The sequence below is a fragment of the Acipenser ruthenus genome, chromosome 59, assembly GCF_902713425.1.
Source record: "Acipenser ruthenus chromosome 59, fAciRut3.2 maternal haplotype, whole genome shotgun sequence".
NCBI lineage: Eukaryota > Metazoa > Chordata > Actinopteri > Acipenseriformes > Acipenseridae > Acipenser > Acipenser ruthenus.
In genome coordinates, this window is record NC_081247.1 from 732,677 (window position 1) to 751,611 (window position 18,935).

Sequence of the window (18,935 nt, forward strand, 5' to 3'; positions counted from 1 at the left end):
TCGCTGTCTCAAAGAAGCGATGGGGTGCTCGGATACGTGTGCCCACTACTGCACAGTGTTTCTGTATAGAGTAACGATAATTAAACATATCCTCCTTTTTTCAATGAAAACCTGTTGTGTCTTTGCTTCTTTCATATCAATCCCAGAATACAGCTGCGTGCAGAGTAGGGAGCCAGTACCTCGCAGCGTGGGGTCTGTATCACAGGGAAAGCTGTGATCCCAAGGTGTCCACGTCTTGGGACATGTCCATGCATTGAGAGTCTTCACAGGAAACCTCAGCTTTGATCATGCAGCAGTTTATGTACATTTTAAACTTCCTTTTTATTGATGCACATGGACACACAAACTGTTGGCAGTTAGGAGAAAGTGGGAAAGAGAGGCTGGTACTGTTAATGTATAGGTGGTTTAGTCCCCAAAAATAAACAAGAAAAAAGTTGTTTGCAGTCCAGTTTGTTGACATTTGCACAACCCTGCTGAAAATTCAAGCAACTGGGAATTACGAACCGGTACATACAATCAAACAAGGCTTGTATGTACACAACAATAGATACAGGAGTGTACACAAGGACAGATAGATTCAGATAGGAGTGTACACAAGGACAGATAGATTCAGATAGGAGTGTACACAACAACAGATAGATTCAGATAGGAGTGTACACAAGGACAGATAGATTCAGATAGGAGTGTACACAAGGACAGATAGATTCAGATAGGAGTGTACACAAGAACAGATAGATTCAGATAGGAGTGTACACAAGAACAGATAGATTCAGATAGGAGTGTACACAAGGACAGATAGATTCAGATAGGAGTGTACACAACAACAGATAGATTCAGATAGGAGTGTACACAAGGACAGATAGATTCAGATAGGAGTGTACACAACGACAGATAGATTCAGATAGGAGTGTACACAAGAACAGATAGATTCAGATAGGAGTGTACACAAGGACAGATAGATTCAGATAGGAGTGTACACAAGGACAGATAGATTCAGATAGGAGTGTACACAAGGACAGATAGATTCAGATAGGAGTGTACACAAGGACAGATAGATTCAGATAGGAGTGTACACAAGGACAGATAGATTCAGATAGGAGTGTACACAACAACAGATAGATTCAGATAGGAGTGTACACAACGACAGATAGATTCAGATAGGAGTGTACACAAGGACAGATAGATTCAGATAGGAGTGTACACAACGACAGATAGATTCAGATAGGAGTGTACACAACAACAGATAGATTCAGATAGGAGTGTACACAAGGACAGATAGATTCAGATAGGAGTGTACACAACGACAGATAGATTCATATAGGAGTGTACACAAGGACAGATAGATTCAGATAGGAGTGTACACAACGACAGATAGATTCAGATAGGAGTGTACACAAGAACAGATAGATTCAGATAGGAGTGTACACAACGACAGATAGATTCAGATAGGAGTGTACACAAGGACAGATAGATTCAGATAGGAGTGTACACAACGACAGATAGATTCAGATAGGAGTGTACACAACAGATAGATTCAGATAGGAGTGTACACAAGGACAGATAGATTCAGATAGGAGTGTACACAACAACAGATAGATTCAGATAGGAGTGTACACAAGGACAGATAGATTCAGATAGGAGTGTACACAAGGACAGATAGATTCAGATAGGAGTGTACACAACAACAGATAGATTCAGATAGGAGTGTACACAAGAACAGATAGATTCAGATAGGAGTGTACACAACAACAGATAGATTCAGATAGGAGTGTACACAAGGACAGATAGATTCAGATAGGAGTGTACACAACGACAGATAGATTCAGATAGGAGTGTACACAACAGATAGATTCAGATAGGAGTGTACACAACGACAGATAGATTCAGATAGGAGTGTACACAAGGACAGATAGATTCAGATAGGAGTGTACACAAACTTCATGCACTTCTATGAAATGTTATCAGAATCTGAAACATATAGTACTGCCAAAAAAAATACTAATCACAATCTCAAGGTAAATACAGCTCTTACCTCCATAAAACAAACACTGATCAGTTCTGAACAATGTAATGCTGCAGTCCTATCTGTAGCTGTATTTATTAATGTGTAGTTTTTATAGTTTAAAAAACCCAAAACAACTACCGGAAATGTGTTCTAACCTTATAATAATAATAATAATAATAATAATAATAATAATAATAATAATAATAATGTGTAGATATTTTCCTCTAAGTACTGTATTGGAGGGTGTGTGCTTGTTAGTCTGTAAGCCAGATAGACTGGGATAGAATAGCTACTTGAAGCGAGCAGTAGGATACTTCAGAAATGACATCAACTCTATTGAAAAAATAATATGACCATTTAAACGCGGGTTATATAATAACACCACCATCTGAAATACGTGGGCCTACTGCACACTTATATTTTTAATTTTCATTTTTAAACATATTTAGATTTTTTTTACAAAACCCGTCCTTTAATTATACAATGATCTTTCTAATCGATTGATTTTTCGCTTGCAGTGCGCGGTGCTCATGCGGTGCTGATGTTGCTACAGAAATCGAGATAGAATCCGGTCGCTACGCAACCGTTTCCAAGAACAACGGGCGAGGGCGTGGTTGGTTTGTTGGAGCGGCTGAGTGACAACGGCGTTAAGCCAATAGGGAGACAGGCAGTGGAGTATGGGCGGAAACTCTCAGTCGCATCAATTTCAAACAGACAAGGAGGCGAATTTGTTTACAAGGAGCAGGAGCACAGATTCGTTTTGGGTTTTGATATCCATTTGAAATAATTTGATTAACCAGATAATGTAGCCCGATTTATGCCAACGGTTTGATTTGAATTTTAGGATTTTAACACAATTTCACCCGCAAATGCTGCCAAAAGGCTAATTATATATATGTGTGTGTGTGTGTGTGTGTGTGTGTGTGTGTGTGTTTGCCTTGGTCACTAATTACAAAAGTGTCAGAATCGGTATGTACACAAATCTGTATACTTTTATTATTATTTGTTTATTTAGTAGACGCCTTTATCCAAGGCGACTTACAGAGACTAGGGTGTGTGAACTATGCATCAGCTGCAGAGTCACTTACAACTACGTCTCACCCAAAAGACGGAGCACAAGGAGGTTAAGTGACTTGCTCAGGGTCACGCAAGGTCTGAATTAATTTAACTCTGAAATGCCCAAGCTTTTTTTTTTAAAATGAGAAAATCTACTCTTTTTGTGAAACTACAGCTCTGGCCAAAAGTGTTGCATCCCCCTATTAAATGAACTAGTGTTGCTTCATAAAGTCGAATGAAACCTGTTGAATAATGTTACATTAACATATTGAATTACACACATTATTATAAAGACATTTCAGAGGACTGTATCACATCAAATATCAGGGTCTAGCGCTGTATATTATAACGACATTTCAGAGGGCTGGATCACATCAATATCAGGGTCTAGTGCTATATATTATAAATACATTTCAGAGGGCTGGATCGCATCAATATCAGGGTCTAGTGCTGTATATTATAAAGACATTTCAGAGGGCTGGATCACATCAATATCAGGGTCTAGTGCTATATATTATAAAGACATTTCAGAGGGCTGGATCGCATCAATATCAGGGTCTAGCTCTATATATTATAAAGACATTTCAGAGGGCTGGATCACATCAATATCAGGGTCTAGTGCTATATATTATAAAGACATTTCAGAGGGCTGGATCGCATCAATATCAGGGTCTAGTGCTGTATATTATAAAGACATTTCAGAGGGCTGGATCGCATCAATATCAGGGTCTAGTGCTGTATATTATAAAGACATTTCAGAGGGCTGGATCGCATCAATATCAGGGTCTAGTGCTGTATATTATAAAGACATTTCAGAGGGCTGGATCGCATCAATATCAGGGTCTAGTGCTGTATATTATAAAGACATTTCAGAGGACACATCACTGTCAGACACATGGCTATAACCTGACATTTACATTTAAACTATGATATATGCTATATAGGTGTTTGGTTTGGTTTGACCCAAGGAAATTGACAAATTTTAAAATATCTGGGGAGGGGGGGGGGGGGGGGGGAGGGGGGCATACCTTTGTGTCTTACTGCTACATCATGTTCAAATACCTGTGTTTATTTATAAAACAATCGAACGAGATACAGCAACGGCAGAGAAACGTAAAGCAATCTATAGAAGCAACGTCTGTACCTTCAACAGACAGCGCAGTTCTGTTTACAAGAGAGACAGACAGAGAGAGAGAGAGAGAGAGAGAGAGAGAGAGAGAGAGAGAGAGAGAGAGAGAGAGAAGAGAGAGAGAGAGAGAGAGAGAGAGAGAGAGAGAGAGAGAGAGAGAGAGAGAGAGAGACGGCCGTGAAATATATTCAAATGGTATTCTTCATTATACAGGCTTTCCGATAATAAACAGACGTCTCAGCTTACCGTTATTAAAAAAAAAACAGACAGCAAGATGCGATAGATTTTTCGATAGATAGATAGGCAGATAGATAGACAGGCAGGGGAAGGTTGCTCGGATGAATGTGTTGCCGGGGTTTCGAAGATGCTCGCTCGGCGTTGGCTGGTTCTCTACACCGCGGCGGTAATGTCCTATTTTAACCCGGAGAGAGCGCTCGCTGCCCCGCAAGATAACGGTAAGAGACCCGGAGATGGAGGGAGGGATGGACGGACGGGAGTGGGGGCGGCCATAGTGTGTGAAATGTTTTTGATATGTATGCACTGAAATGCATTGGTATCATTTAATACTGTTTGCCCAATACTGTTTCATACAATGTCATTTTTTTATTGTCAATATCGCGCCGCAACGTTACAGTTGATTTGAGATCACAAAAACAATGCAACATAATGTAAGATATTATTAGGCTGGTCATTATATTTTAACCTGCAATAAGCAAATGTAGTTGTCTTGAACGTATTTCATATAATATATTATATATTTAATAAATAACGATGACAATATCCAGTAGATTTGATTATTCAAATTATATAACGCGGTGTTCTCTGAAATGACAAAGATAGCCTGGCAATACGTGGCCAATGTGACAATAGGATTTTGACAAGAAAAAACGTACTTAAAAAAATCCCCATTCATTTTGTGATTATGTCTAATTTGATATATCATTTTATACGATAAAACAGACATACATACGTTATAAAATGTGCCTTGTATTGTGTTATTAAAATACGCCACGCACCAAACAGATTAACACTATGGTTTCTTCAGAAAATAAATAAATATGAGGTTAATATTAAAGAAAGGAAAAAGCGGCCTCCAATGTAATTAACTACAGGCCGCCTTCTACTAAAATATTACAAAAATGCTAATGAGGATGATCTCTGTTTACTATCGATGCCATGGTCAGTTTTTAATATGTAGGCCTTTTTTGTTGTCAGTACGGTTTTGAATTGATATTAATTCGTATTGTTTGCTGTGCTGTGATTTTTTTAAATTAATATCGATCAAATACAAATATCAATTACATATTTTTGTATTAATTAAAAAAACAACACCGTACAATATTTGAACGTGGTGAATGCATATCTTCTGTTGTGCTCTGTGACGGTGTGCGCTGTATATTCAATTCTATAGCGCTGTCAACGATAGAGACACGGCGGGGTGTTTGTGAGCCGCGCAGATCAATATTGTAACAAACCCCTTTTAAAATCCCACAGGCTTGCGAGAAGCGCACTCCTGGTTTTTAACTGGTCGTGCTGGGTTGAGAGACCTGTCATGCTGGTTTCAGATCAGGCTGGGCGCGCACAGCAAGTCCGTTTAAAGTTTAACAATTACAAACTAGGTACTCAATTAATTTAAATGCAGTCTTTCATCGCTGTTGAAATCAATCATAGTTTGTTTAAATATGTTAAGTGAAAAAAAACTAATATTTTATCCAAAAAAAACAAGTAGATATTAGGAAGACGCTCATGATTTATGATTAGAAGAAAGATTTTTAAATTTGTTTATATCGACTCCTGGTCTTTGTTCCAACCCTGTTGTAAATTTTTTAATTGAAACAATTAAACCTCCACCCAGACCCTGAAGTCGTTCTTCATCTAATTTTACCTGTTAAATCTGGAGTGGAGCGGGCCTCCAGGACCGGGATTGGACACTCCTGATATAAAGGACCAAGGTCTGGGACCAGAGTCCGGATGAGAATCTGGTTCGTGTTTTAATCCCGACCCATTTCGCTGTTCTTTCATAATTTCTGTACTGTATGAATACAGTTTTGCCTCGTGGGAAGGTGCAGTATCAATCAATCAATCAATCAACCAATCAACCAATCAATCAATCAATCTTTATTTTATATAGCGCCTTTCATAGTGGACCACCATCTCAAAGCGCTTTACAAGATGCAGTAACAACAAGAAAATCCACCATACTTTAAATATAGAGAAAGGCATAATACATAATACATTAAATACAGTGGACAGTGTATGATAGATGATAGCAGCATAATACATGAAACAGTAGCAGCAACACAGCAGCTAATAGCAGATATCAGGCTTAAAGAGCATGGAAAGCAAGAGAGAACAGGCGGGTCTTGAGAGTTGATTTAAAGCGAGGGACGGTGGGAGCATCACACACCGAAGCTGGGAGAGAGTTCCAGAGAGTCGGAGCCATGAAGCTAAACGAGCGCTCTCCGAGTGTATACATGCTGCACACATCCACCCGTGGATTTTATTACTCACACATTCACATTTAAATCACTTAAATTAAAACTCTGAGAGATTCCTAAAGGGGAAACAAAACCTGTGTGTGAATACGCTTGGCTTTTGAATTCCAGCAGACATTTAACGCTCTGGTTTGCTCACTTCAATTCTGTTGTTGAAGTTGTTATGCAAACGCGTGTGGTTTCATTATATGAATGAATTGCTATCTGATCGCTTTGAAGACCTCGCCCACTTTCCAGTCTCTCAGTCTGTTTCGTGCACCAGTGTATCTGTGCTTGCACTGTGCTGTCCTTCATCAGAATCCATGCCTTGTTGCCTGTCCAGTTTGCCTACATGTCATTTGAGCTGCAGGCACAGACTCTTCCACACTCCCAGCCGTCTTGGCACTCTCAAGAGTATAGGGCAGCTACAAGGCGGTGAAGCTGACAATGCAAGAATGATAGCAGCTAACCATAGTCTTCCCAATGATCCTTCATGGATAGAAACCAGCTAACCATAGTCTTCCCAATGATCCTTCATGGAAAGAAACCAGCTAACCATAGCCTTCCCAATGATCCTTCATGGAAAGAAACCAGCTAACCATAGCCTTCCCAATGATCCTTCATGGAAAGAAACCAGCTAACCATAGCCTTCCCAATGATCCTTCATGGAAAGAAACCAGCTAACCATAGCCTTCCCAATGATCCTTCATGGATAGAAACCAGCTAACCATAGCCTTCCCAATGATCCTTCATGGATAGAAACCAGCTAACCATAGCCTTCCCAATGATCCTTCATGGAAAGAAACCAGCTAACCATAGCCTTCCCAATGATCCTTCATGGAAAGAAACCAGCTAACCATAGCCTTCCCAATGATCCTTCATGGAAAGAAACCAGCTAACCATAGCCTTCCCAATGATCCTTCATGGAAAGAAACCAGCTAACCATAGCCTTCCCAATGATCCTTCATGGTAGATGCGGAGAGGAAGGCAGTGGTTCTTCAGTGTTACTACAGTGGTTCTGAGGGGCAATATCAGCACAAGGCTGCCGTTGGCAGAAAGGGACACAGTACACTAACTGTACCCTTGACCAATGATTTCCAATGGTAATGCAGACAGACAGGCAGCAGTGTGGAGTAGTGGATAGGGCTCTGGACTCTTGACCGGAGGGTTGTGGGTTCAGTCCCAGGTGGGGGACACTGCTGCTCTACCCTTGAGCAAGGTACTTTACCTAGATTGCTCCAGTAAAAACCCAACTGTATAAATGGGTAATTGTATGGAAAAATAATGTGATATCTTGTAACAATTGTAAGTCGCCCTGGATAAGGGCGTCTGCTAAGAAATTGATAATAATAATAATAACAGGCACAGATACGTTATAGAAACTACTGTCTGCTCCTGTTCTCCATTCTCTGTTGCTGTGTCCGCTAAGAATAGCATTAACTGTACTGCCTGTTCCAGCGGAAAAAAAAATCCCTGTTCAGGCACTTCTAAAAGTAGCTGTAAAGATAGCTCAAGTATAGAGCTGCTACAACAGGATAAGGCTGGGAGAATTGTACCACTGTATGCTAACTGTTACCTTCTCGAATGACCTAAAATACAATGCAGACAGACAGTGACATCACAATGTCAATGCAGACAGACAGTGACATCACAATGTCAATGCAGACAAACAGTGACATCACAATGTCAATGCAGACAGACAGTGACATCACAATGTCAATGCAGACAGACAGTGACATCACAATGTCAATGCAGACAGACAGTGACATCACAATGTCAATGCAGACAGACAGTGACATCACAATGTCAATGCAGACAGCCAGTGACATCACAATGTCAATGCAATGCAGACAGGCAGACAGAGACTATAAGAGCAATGCAATGGTTCACTGGGACTTCAACGACAATACCATCATAATTATTTATGATACTAATGGGTAATAGTAGCAATGGGATGAGGCTGGTAGAATGGCACCATAGTATGCTAGCTATTAGAATCCCAAATGATGTAATTTGGCAATGCATTTAGTCAGACAGGGATACTACAATGGCAATGCAATGGTTCTGTGTTATATTAAGGGGTGACAGTATCACAAGTATAGGGAAGCCAAACATCTTCAGTGTTAAGCAGACAGACAGACACGGGCACTACAATGGCAATGCAGACAGACAGACAGACAGATGCACTACAATGGCAATGCAGACAGACAGACAGGCAGACAGACAGGGGCACTACAATGGTGATGCAGACAGACAGACAGACAGACAGACAGACAGATGCACTACAATGGCAATGCAGACAGACAGACAGGCAGACAGACAGACAGGGGCACTACAATGGTGATGCAGACAGACAGACAGACAGACAGACAGACAGACACACTACAATGGCAATGCAGACAGACAGACAGGCAGACAGACAGACAGGGGCACTACAATGGTGATGCAGACAGACAGACAGACAGACAGACAGACAGACAGACAGACAGACAGGGGCACTACAATGGCAATGCAGACAGACAGACAGACAGACAGACAGACAGACAGACAGACAGGGGCACTACAATGGCAATGCAGACAGACAGACAGACAGACCGACAGACAGACAGACAGGGGCACTACAATGGCAATGCAGACAGACAGACAGACAAACAGACAGACAGACAGACAGGGGCACTACAATGGTGATGCAGACGGAAAGACAGACAGACAGACAGACAGACAGACAGGGGCACTACAATGGCGATGCAGACAGACAGACAGACAGACAGACAGGGGCACTACAATGGCGATGCAGACAGACAGACAGACAGGCAGACAATCAGACAGACAGACAGACAGACAGACAGGGGCACTACAATGGCGATGCAGACAGACAGACAGACAGGCAGACAATCAGACAGACAGACAGACAGACAGACAGACAGGGACACTACGATGGCGATACAGACAGACAGACAGACAGGGGCACTATAATGGCAACTTACATGAATCCCTGCACATAACCTAATCTTGAAAGCCAATCGTGCAGACTTCAGAGATGAGCTTCAGCTGGAAAAATAACAAGAGAGACATTTTGACTGATAAATAATGTAACAACTTTGCAAAGCTCGCAGGAACTAAAATGAAGGGTGGAGGTGAAACAAAGTTTACCGTCCATGGACAGGATGAGAGTCGCTCGTTAGAAACAGGAACCAGCCCTCGCATCGGGGGGGATATATCAAGACATAGCAAGCATCAAACCACAGCCTGGGCTCTGCAGCCGGCAGGTGAGAATGACAGAGAATATACAAGAGACTGTGTTAGGAACGAGGAGTGAAGCCAGCGGAGAGGGACAGACAGACCAGGGGTATCCAGACACTGGGCTGAGCCACTTCTTCACAGGATAGGCCAGCTCATACTGTGTCTCGTATAGGACTGCCACACTGTATCAGACCAGATAGACGTGTTACTGGAGCTGTGTAGTGGGGTCTCAGAACCAAGCATTACATTATATTAAATGCAAAACTTGCTATGACATGGTGTGTACTAATTGTGATGTACACATACATGGAATAGATTTGACTTGGCGTATGTGGTTTTATTTTCTAGCGTGTGCTTGGAGGCCTGACCCAAGGCTGAAGTGTAGTTTGACTAACAGCTCAAAGTTATGCTGTTTTTCTTTCCTTTATTATTATTATTATTATTATTTATTAGCAGGGCGACTTACAATTGTTACAAGATATAACATTACTTTTACATACAATTATCCATTTATACAGTTGGGTTTTTACTGGAGCAATCTAGGTAAAGTACCTTGCTCAAGGGTACAGCAGCAGTGTCCCCCACCTGGGATTGAACCCACGACCCTCCGGTCAAGAGTCCAGAGCCCTAACCACTACTCCACACTGTTGCCCTGTGGACTAATGTTAAAACCAGGTTGTCTTGCTAAGTTTCAAATACAATGCTACAGAAATGAGCTGCAGTGAAGCGCTTATTTTCTATGAGGAGCGTCAACCATCAATGAACATAAAAACATTTTTAAAGGGCTCCCAAAGTACTGTAATGAATCGCGCACCTGTATGTATTTGACTGGGGTTCATCATTGGAACGCCATGAAACCTGTCCATTCTACAACAGGATTCCCCGTTTTCAGTGGCTTCTGACCTGGGTGGCGAGGCTAGCATCCTTAGTCATCAGTTATAATCGACACCCGATTGGTTTGCTGTGATTTTCCTTCCCTTGATTTCTCCGCCCCGGCCTCATTCAGTCAGCTACCGATATGCAAAGAATAAACTGAAACTGATCCAGAGTAGCAAAGCAACTGCAACCCACTGCACAAGGAGGTTTCAATGAAGAACTTGACTTGACTCAAAAATAAATATGTTTCTCTGAAGCGCGAGCGATTTATCAAGGTCTTGTGTGAGTCCCGGGGGAACGAGCGTTGAAAAGGAGCAAGCCTAACTACAGAATGAATTCATTTCAAACGAAACCGTTCAATAAAACCAATCCCCTGCATTTAAAACCTGATTGTCAAGCTAAATACAGACGCAGCAATGAACTCTATAGCGTGGCAGAATCACATGAAACATTTATCAGCAGCGAAACGCATTGTCAGCGATGTAACAGTGAGCACCAGTCTCTGTTCTTAGTTAAGCATGTTGTATTGGCCTTTAAGAGTAGGTTAAGTTAATATAAATCTTGGAGAGCCTAAAAATGTAAAACATACATAATAAAAACAGAACCAAGCTAGAATTCGGAAGACACAAGATTAAGAATTAGTAAGAGTTGTAGGGAAGCGAGTGCGCTCAACACCAATTGATGTGTTAGTAAGCTTCCTTTACTGATTCCAGTAATCAAAAGTTACACACACACGAAGCTTCAACATTATCATTAAACACAGAAATGTAGCACTGTGACATGGATGGCGTCGTGTTTATTTAAAGACAAAAATAAAATAACAGGTTGTAACAAAAACAAAGCTCACAGAGCTAAATAAAATAATAAACAAAAACAAATCACAAACACAAAATAATGACAACGAAACAAATACAGTGCTGGAGCTGCCAACACTTGAAGCAGTTGTGTTTAGTTTCTGTTTCTGTTTCTGTTTCTGTTTCTCTCTCTCTCTCTCTCTCTCTCTCTCTCTCTCTCTCTCTCTCTCTCTCTCACACACACACACACGGAAAGCTGCAGGTTTTTATGCAGGTGACCATCTCCTGATTAGCAACAATTAATCAATGAATTAACTCGGGAGATGGTCACCTTCTGCACGAGGTTTTTAATGTGGATGGGGCTTCCCATCCATGCTTCTAAACAATAACAAACATTTGGCTTTGCCGTCCTATAAATATACATACAAAATACACAGGGGCGGGGGTACCCCGTTCTAAAATAAACACACATTAAAACACAACACATTTAAACAGGAGGGTTTCGTCCTGCCCCCTTTTCATGTTCAGGGCTCCTAGCCCTGTCATAAGCACCTAGTTATGAACAGAAACGAGTCAGTGATCTTGTATCTAATCTCTGGGAGACGGCACAGGGCACGGGGATGGTCACCTCCAAGTGCCTGCTGTTTCTATACAGTTTCCATACAGCCTTGCATGCCAAGCCAGGCTTTAGTGTATCTCTGTGTGTCAGTGATAGTCTGAACAGACAGCTCCTGCTTGCACCGGGTCAGGTTGAGGTCAGTTCTGCTCAGGCAATAAGAGATTCTTAACCTGACAGCAGCAGCAGAAGCTGCTCACGTACACAGCTGCATCTCAAGCCTAGTTTTGAATCTTTTCATTAACTCTTTCCTTACACATTATTATTATTATTATTTATTTCTTAGCAGACACCCTTATCCAGGGCGACTTACAATTGTTACAAGATATCACATTATTTTTACATACAATTCCCCATTTATACAGTTGGGTTTTTACTGGAGCAATCTAGGTAAAGTACCTTGCTCAAGGGTACAGCAGTAGTGTCCCCCCCACCTGGGATTGAACCCACGACCCTCCGGTCAAGAGTCCAGAGCCCTCACCACTACTCCACACTGCTGCCCTGCATATATTAATCCCTAGCAGTTGAGGACAAGTGAACACGTAAACTATTTGACTACCCTATTAAATGTAATATATTTTAAATGTATAAAACACGTAAACTATTTGACTACCCTATTAAATGTAATATATTTTAAATGTATAAAAAAGGGGCCAATTTCTATATATGAAAATATAAGGATCATACCTTTCAACCATATATTGAAAATATATGTTTGTTCCATGGGTAGCATTTCAAAATACACGTTTACTATAACTTTCAAAACTGCACATTTGAGACCTGTGTAGCTAATGTGGGCAGCAGTGTGGAGTAGTGGTGAGGGCTCTGGACTCTTGACCGGAGGGTCGTGGGTTCAATCCCAGGTGGGGGGACACTGCTGTTGTACCCTTGAGCAAGGTACTTTACTGAGATTGCTCCAGTAAAAACCCAACTGTATAAATGGGGAATTGTATGTAAAAAATAATGTGATATCTTGTAACAATTGTAAGTCGCCCTGGATAAGGGCGTCTGCTAAGAAATAAATAATGGAATCACAGGGCAGGTAAGGTGTATGGGATTATATTGTTAGATACAACCACTATACGCTTAGAAGCATATTCAAAACTAGTTTCGGTGTGTGGATATTTTCATGCATAAAATTCCTTTGCAGATATTGGTGGAAGGAGGGAGAAGGGGGTCATGAGTAATCACAGAATAATCATGAGTAATCACAGATTTCACAATTTCAAATACAGCAAATGTTTTCTTTATTGACCTGTCACACTGCATTTAGGAACCTGACAGCCAGTTTAATTTACTTCCGATAAATGATTGAACACACAGTGCACAGAGCTGCACGATTTCTTTAAAATGTCTTCAATGAGAAAGACAGCAGCGGCACCAAAGAGCAGAAGTATTTCTGCTGAAGATCGCTCTGTCCAGCACAAGAAGGGGACTTCTCATGAGTCTGCTGTTATTTTTACTTATATTTCTGTTTTTATTTTGTTTGATAATTCACTGATGGTGAGCAGAGAATATATTTAAAAGCTGGACATAAAAACGAAATATTCTACAAATTAGCATTTACTGTTTTTCAGGTGAGCATTTAAATATTTGGAATGTGACAACGCTATTATTTCTGCTTCAACAAATATTATGTTTAATCGTGTGATATACCTGTTTTTAGACCATGAATACTGGGCCATCGACTGTTAGTTTGATCTGAATCATATGTCTATATTTCATGGATAAAATATTAGCATGCTAGCTTTGAATATACTGCACACATTTAAAACAATGCTAGATTATAATTCTCATTAGTTTAATATTTTTTAATTATGTCATAGATCATCATAATTACTACCTAAAACCGTAAAATTCAAGAAAGTTAGAAGTTGCGCAATTCTAAAATCACGTCCTTTTAACATTTAAAGGGTCTAATTTGATGAGTGCATGCAAAAGTTTCAGATTCTGAATTAAAAGGGTCATTTTGAACCCCTGACTGCTCAAAACTGATTTATTGAATTGGGGAAGCATATTAGCGTGGCACACGGTAGCCCATAGGCAAAGTATTGTGCACTGAAGCCTGTGCAACACTGATTTGTGTCCCCACCTCCCAGCTTGTCCTATTCTCATTGCCACTTTGACACAAAAATGATCTGTGTTATTTCCAGGGAATATCTTCAGATCTCAGCTCAAAGTTATGCTGTTTTTTTTTTCTGAAGGACTAATGTTAAAACCAGGTTGTCTTGTTAAGTTTCAAATACAACGCTACAGAAATGAGCTGCAATCAAACGAAGGTGCACCAGCCCAAGGTCTGTATTCTGCCTGTATTAACTTCAGGTGAAACGTTTAGCATTTCTAACCTCACTTTCTCTTTTCACAGATGGTTTTCCCCTTAGACTGAATCATATTGAGGTATATTGTCAAAAATGACCCCCCTCCCTTTGTAACCCAGGTGGTTTCTCCCAAAAAAAGCTCACCCACTCCCTAAACCTGGGTGGTTTATCCCACAAAGCATGCCTGAACTGGGTTATATTTATAACCCCAGACCCTGAAAAATTCAATTAAATTCCCCTTTTCTTCCACCTAAATGGTTTGTTCTGGTTTGGTATTTTAGATTATAGGTTACCTCTCCTTTTACATAATATGGTTTATCCCAAATACTGAATTCAGTACCCCTTTTCTCTGACCTAAATGGTTTCTTCCAGACCTATTTTAGGTTATACTTCAACCCTTCCCCTTTATCACCATTTATGCTTTCTCCCAAATAAATCTGCTGAATTCAATACCCCTGTTCTCTGACCTAAATGGTTTCTTCCAGACCTATTTTAGGTTATACGTCAATCTTCCCCAATATCACCTGTTATGGTTTCTCCCAAATACGATATCTGCTGAATTGAACACCCTTTCTCTGACCTTAATGGTTTCTTCCAGATCTATTTCAATCCCATCATTCCTATCATGTCCTCTCTTTCAGATGCTGTGGTCCAGTTCTGGTTCTATCCCTCTGTCCCCCTCTCTCCCTGTCCCCCACCTCTCCCTCGCTCTCCCTCTCTTTCCCTCTCTCTCCCTCTCCCCTATCTATCCCTCCTTCAGAAGAGGGGCCTGTCTATATTATGGTTGGACATTTTCAATTAATGATTATAGACTAAAAATAATCCTGTTAATCCTGATTATCTTAAACCAAGTTTTAATCCAGTTGATTATCACTGGAGACCTCTGATAATACAATCCAATCAGTCAATCAAAACCTTTATTTATCCAGATGAATCCATTGAGAACAAATTCTCATTTCCAATGAGGAGCTGGCAAGAGGCTCACATCACCACAGCAAACAACATCAAACCACATAAGCAATCATAAAACATCAAACTCAGCAACAGTTTAGCAGCACAGATGTCAGTCGACCCTACGGCTAAAGACAACCTCAGTTAAGAATCGTTCTAATATGTACTTTTGTTGAAACTCATTTCTGTCATTCGCTACTGCAAACTGAAACGAGTGATGACCAAATGCTGTTGATACCCTGCATGGGAATTATTATTATTATTATTATTATTATTATTATTATTATTATTATTATTATTATTATTTTTATTATTATTTAATTAGTGTTTTATTCCCAGTTTGGACCCCCATCTCCTCACCACCGCTAATTGTTCATGCTTACAAACACTGAGGTTGCCTTCACTTCCTGTTCTGTTCTGTTAGCCAATAGCAGCAGACTTTTAGCGTTGCTAGGCTACTGAACGTCGAATGCAGAGCCGGTAATCTTCTGAGTCAGATAATTTAAAAACACTGTAACTGAATGAAATATGGCCCAGTCTAAGTTTTTTTTTTTAGCACATTTTCCACAAGACTGGAAACCCCAGTAATTTCAGACAACCCTCGTGGTTTACGATTTTCCAAAACGGCAATTTGGAAAAAAGCGCACAGGTAGTAAATAGATCATTCAGTGCTTCTTGGTTTGATAAATGGAAGTGACTTGATTACAATGAAAGCAGTGACTGTGCGTTTTGCTTTATATATGTAAAGGCATATAGAATCAAACTAGAACATAAGAACATAAGAACATAAGAAAGTTTACAAATGAGAGGAGGCCATTCAGCCCATCTTGCTCGTTTGGTTGTTAGTAGCTTATTGATCCCAGAATCTCATCAAGCAGCTTCTTGAAGGATCCCAGGGTGTCAGCTTCAACAACATTACCGGGGAGCTGGTTCCAGACCCTCACAATTCTCTGTGTAAAAAAGTGCCTCCTATTTTCTGTTCTGAATGCCCCTTTATCTAATCTCCATGTGTGACCCCTGGTCCTTGTTTCTTTTTTCAAGTCAAAGAAGTCCCCCGGGTTGACATTGTCTATACCTTTTAGGATTTTGAACTAATTACTTCTAAAGCCTGCCTTGATCCGTCTTTCATATCTAAGGGAACTAGCAACTGGAAAGATGCTTGCGTTAACTTTAGAAAACACTGTCAAAGTGTCACTCAAATTCTGTTGTCAAGGTTAATAATAATAATAATAATAATAATAATAATAATAATAATAATAATAATAATAAATAAATAAATAAATAATAAGGTTGTGACAGCTCCCAAGTCATTCCGTGATGCATCAGCCCATGAGCAACCAAAGAGGGATCAGCGTCATTGCTTTTTAAAAATACTTCAAAATGTAAAATACTTAGCTCGGCAGGGCTTGGCTTTGAATCGGATTCAAACTTTATGCAGATAATCAAATTAAGAGCTAACGATGACCCTAGGCTTATATCTGAAATGAACAAAAAAAACAGACACACACACATTGGCAGAAATTCAGAATGAGAGGCTGCACATTTTAGGCTTAAGTGTCCTGCGTGAAATTACTGAAAAAGTACACTCAGCTGAATTTTTCTCCATAAAGATTGATGAAACCAGGGATTCTGCCAACAAGGAACAGGTTGTAGTTTGTGTTAGATGGGTAGATGACCATTATGAATCTCACAAAGAATTTTGGGGATTATGTGAAGTTGGGAGAACTGATGCAAAAATGCTGGTTCGCGTAATCAAAGACGTTCTGATGCGTGCTATCCTTAGCATCACGGAAGTCAGGGGGCAGAGTTATGATGGTGCTGCTGCTATGGCTGGAAAAAAGTCATGTGATATCTGATGCAGAGCCAAAGGCATTGTTTGTACACTGTTATGGACAGTCCTTAAACTTAGCATGTTGTGATACTGCTCTTGAGGTAACCCACGAAATAACAAAATTGATTACAAAATCTCCCAACAGAGGAACTTGCTTTGAACAACTTGCACCCAATGTCCCAGGACTTTGTGTTTTGTGTCCAACAAGCCAGGCCCGCCTGAATTACCTTATGATTAGGGCTTCTGTTTTTGGGGTTTTTATTAATTGTATTTTTCGGTGCTTATTTGTATCTATTTTCGAGTTTTATGTAAATCGTTTTTTTCGGGGCTTTCGTTTTTGATATACTGTATGAAATTAGTATGCTTGAGTGTTTTTTTGTGTGTGTGTCACAACATGTATAGTAACTCGACAGCACTTGCACACTTAAGTTGTACCTTCTTTCCTTTGCTGTCTTCCACAGTGAAATCCCTCTGGTCTCGGCACATTCTTCTGGGGTTTTTCTCTGGAGTCATTTCTGTACATTTCTCCACAATTCTGTTTTAAACCCTCTGTATCTTAACTGTAATACAGCTTGAAATCCCGCTAACAAGCCTCCATCCTGATTGTAATCTCATTTTAAATCTCACAAGCGGATTCTCCAATAGAAATGTAGGAATGTGCTGTCACTCAGTAGTTGGGGCGGGATTAAAGTATTCAGAACGAATCAATGATAGATGCAAGTCAGGAAGGCGGGACATTGCCCAGCAGCACTGGGAAATGTATTTATTATTATTTTTGTAGTAGGTTTTATTTTTTAATGGGGAAAGGGTAAAGTCAACGTGAATTGATGAACCATGTCCACAGTTTTTCTGGTATTTACTGGCTATCCACTGATTTCATTTTCTTTTGTATCGGGGGTGTTTTATCAGGTTTTATCGGTTAAAACTGAAAATCAGAAGCCCTACTTATGATTCTTCACATCCACAAGATCATAACAGACAACTTGAACTTAGTGGAAGTTGCCAATGAGTTTGTAGAAGGCTCTGCAAATTCACTGCTGAAGATCTCAAGATCTCAAGCAGGCTATGAAAGAACACGGTCATCATGTACCGAGGACTAGCCAAACAAATTGAATACCCGATTTGTATTAAAGTTTCAGTTTCTATTTCAATAGTTTTAGAGTGACATTTTATTTGGTATGAAAGCAATTTGATGTGCGGCGCTTTGTGATGCTTCCTCTTGAAAGGCGCTATATAAAATAAAGGTTGTTGTTTTGACTTGATTCCTGCTTATTTATATCACTTTCCTTATTGACATGTACAGCTCTGGGTGAATATTCTGAGAAAATACTATTGCATATGTGCTTTTCAGCATTCCGGTTAAATAATAGGATAGAAATGACACTCTCACTATATAACTACTGGAGTGGTAACAAAATTAAAGTGAAACAAAATATACAAAACTTAAACATAAAAATAATGTAAGAAAGCATTTCCAAAAACACTGCATTGGGAGCCAACCACGTTCAGTTAATAAAGGAGAATAAAATATTAAATAGATAATAAATAATAAATGCAATTTTGAGTGTTTAGAAAATGACAATTCACAACAATAAATCTCCTTATTTCTTTTTCAGTTATCCTTAATATAAAATCACCATTC

At 39.9% G+C, this 18,935-nt stretch overlaps 1 protein-coding gene across 2 annotated transcripts in view; it reads left to right on the plus strand.

The window, feature by feature from the left end:
- The first annotated feature begins 4,450 nt into the window (after nt 1-4,450).
- LOC117963019 (uncharacterized) overlaps nt 4,451-18,935 on the plus strand; it is a 42,563-nt gene continuing 28,078 nt past the window's right edge. The window contains exons 1-2 of one of the 2 annotated variants that reach the window (XM_059018414.1): nt 4,508-4,645; nt 14,559-14,590. Coding sequence is in view for 1 of the 2 variants with exons in the window: in XM_059018413.1 (XP_058874396.1) it covers nt 4,555-4,645 (91 nt within the window). In the remaining variant the exon portion in view is untranslated. Of the gene's footprint in view, nt 4,646-14,558; nt 14,591-18,935 lie in introns of both variants that reach the window. The other variant, XM_059018413.1, reaches the window with a different exon arrangement.